The sequence below is a fragment of the Amphimedon queenslandica genome, unplaced genomic scaffold (assembly GCF_000090795.2).
Source record: "Amphimedon queenslandica unplaced genomic scaffold, v1.1 AMPQUscaffold_523_Cont27458, whole genome shotgun sequence".
Classification (NCBI taxonomy): Eukaryota; Metazoa; Porifera; class Demospongiae; order Haplosclerida; family Niphatidae; genus Amphimedon; species Amphimedon queenslandica.
This window is the reverse complement of record NW_003559125.1, coordinates 1-998: the sequence shown is the minus strand read 5'-3', so window position 1 is coordinate 998 and position 998 is coordinate 1. Positions and strand designations below refer to the sequence as shown.

The following is a 998-nucleotide window of genomic DNA, read 5'->3' as shown; positions in this document are numbered from 1 at the left end:
CGATTGCCCGTTGAAGATTCAAAATAAGTTTCTCAAGTCCCTGGGCTATGATGATCCAGAGAGGATACAGTTTGAAGGGACAAGAGATGATCTGCTGTACATGTTCAAGTTTGTAGCTGGTAAGGATGACTCTCACACATGTATAGATATTGGTCTTTAAATCTGGTATTATTATATGTGCTAGCAAACCTATGTAGAATGTACTGTAGTTTTTACAACTGTTGATTTTAAGTTGAAGTATATGATGTACATGTAGATATTAAATGTACCTTATTGTAGGAGGCCTATATGCCCTAACTTTGAGGGCATTAACTAATATTAACTTTGTGGTTTTTATAACTCCTTGTATGATAAGTTAATGCTATTGCAGTATATTTTAGGGAAAAATAAAAATACCTATATTTGGGTAGCAGTGTGACATATGATATACATATCAGTTGCTTCAGTTTCATTTAATACTTTTGATATATTACTGAGCACTAGCTGCTAGAGCCCATACATTATGCTTCTCATTTTATTTTTTATATAATTTATTTCTCTCATTCTTCTTCCTTCTCTCTCTCTCTCTCTTGTAGGCAGAGAAGAGAACAAAGCAGATGAGAGGGTTCAACTAACATGCACTGTCAAATTCAAAGAGTCCAGCCCGTTCAGTTTCTGGTCTAAGAGATTCTGTGTTCTGTGCGGCTGTCAGCTCCATGTCTTCTCGTCCAGCACTCCTAAAGGGAAACCCTCTCTCACTCTTGATCTTGCTGGTGGTAATGTCATTGAGTATGAGACGAAGAAGCACTTGTACTGCGTTCAGATCATGTCTTCTAAGAAGACAGTTTTCCTCTCTTTTGATAGTCGCTATGATCAGTCGGTCTGGCTTAAGAGAGCAGCAAAGGTTAGCAATAGAATAATAACTTTTAATTGAATGGATTAATTATTTTAGTAAATTGAAACAAGGATCTTAAATGGTATAACATTAGCTTATTTATTGTGATAATTTTATGAACATT

General features: G+C 35.5%; 1 protein-coding gene across 1 annotated transcript; it reads left to right on the top strand.

Moving 5' to 3' along the window:
• Positions 1 to 22: 22 nt before the first annotated feature.
• LOC109593622 (uncharacterized) lies at positions 23 to 883 on the top strand (the record flags this gene model as incomplete). Its single annotated transcript, XM_020008622.1, has 2 exons — positions 23 to 119; positions 576 to 883. Coding segments are annotated over exons 1-2 (327 nt in total), but the record flags the coding sequence as incomplete, so codon positions are not given.
• Positions 884 to 998: the final 115 nt, after the last annotated feature.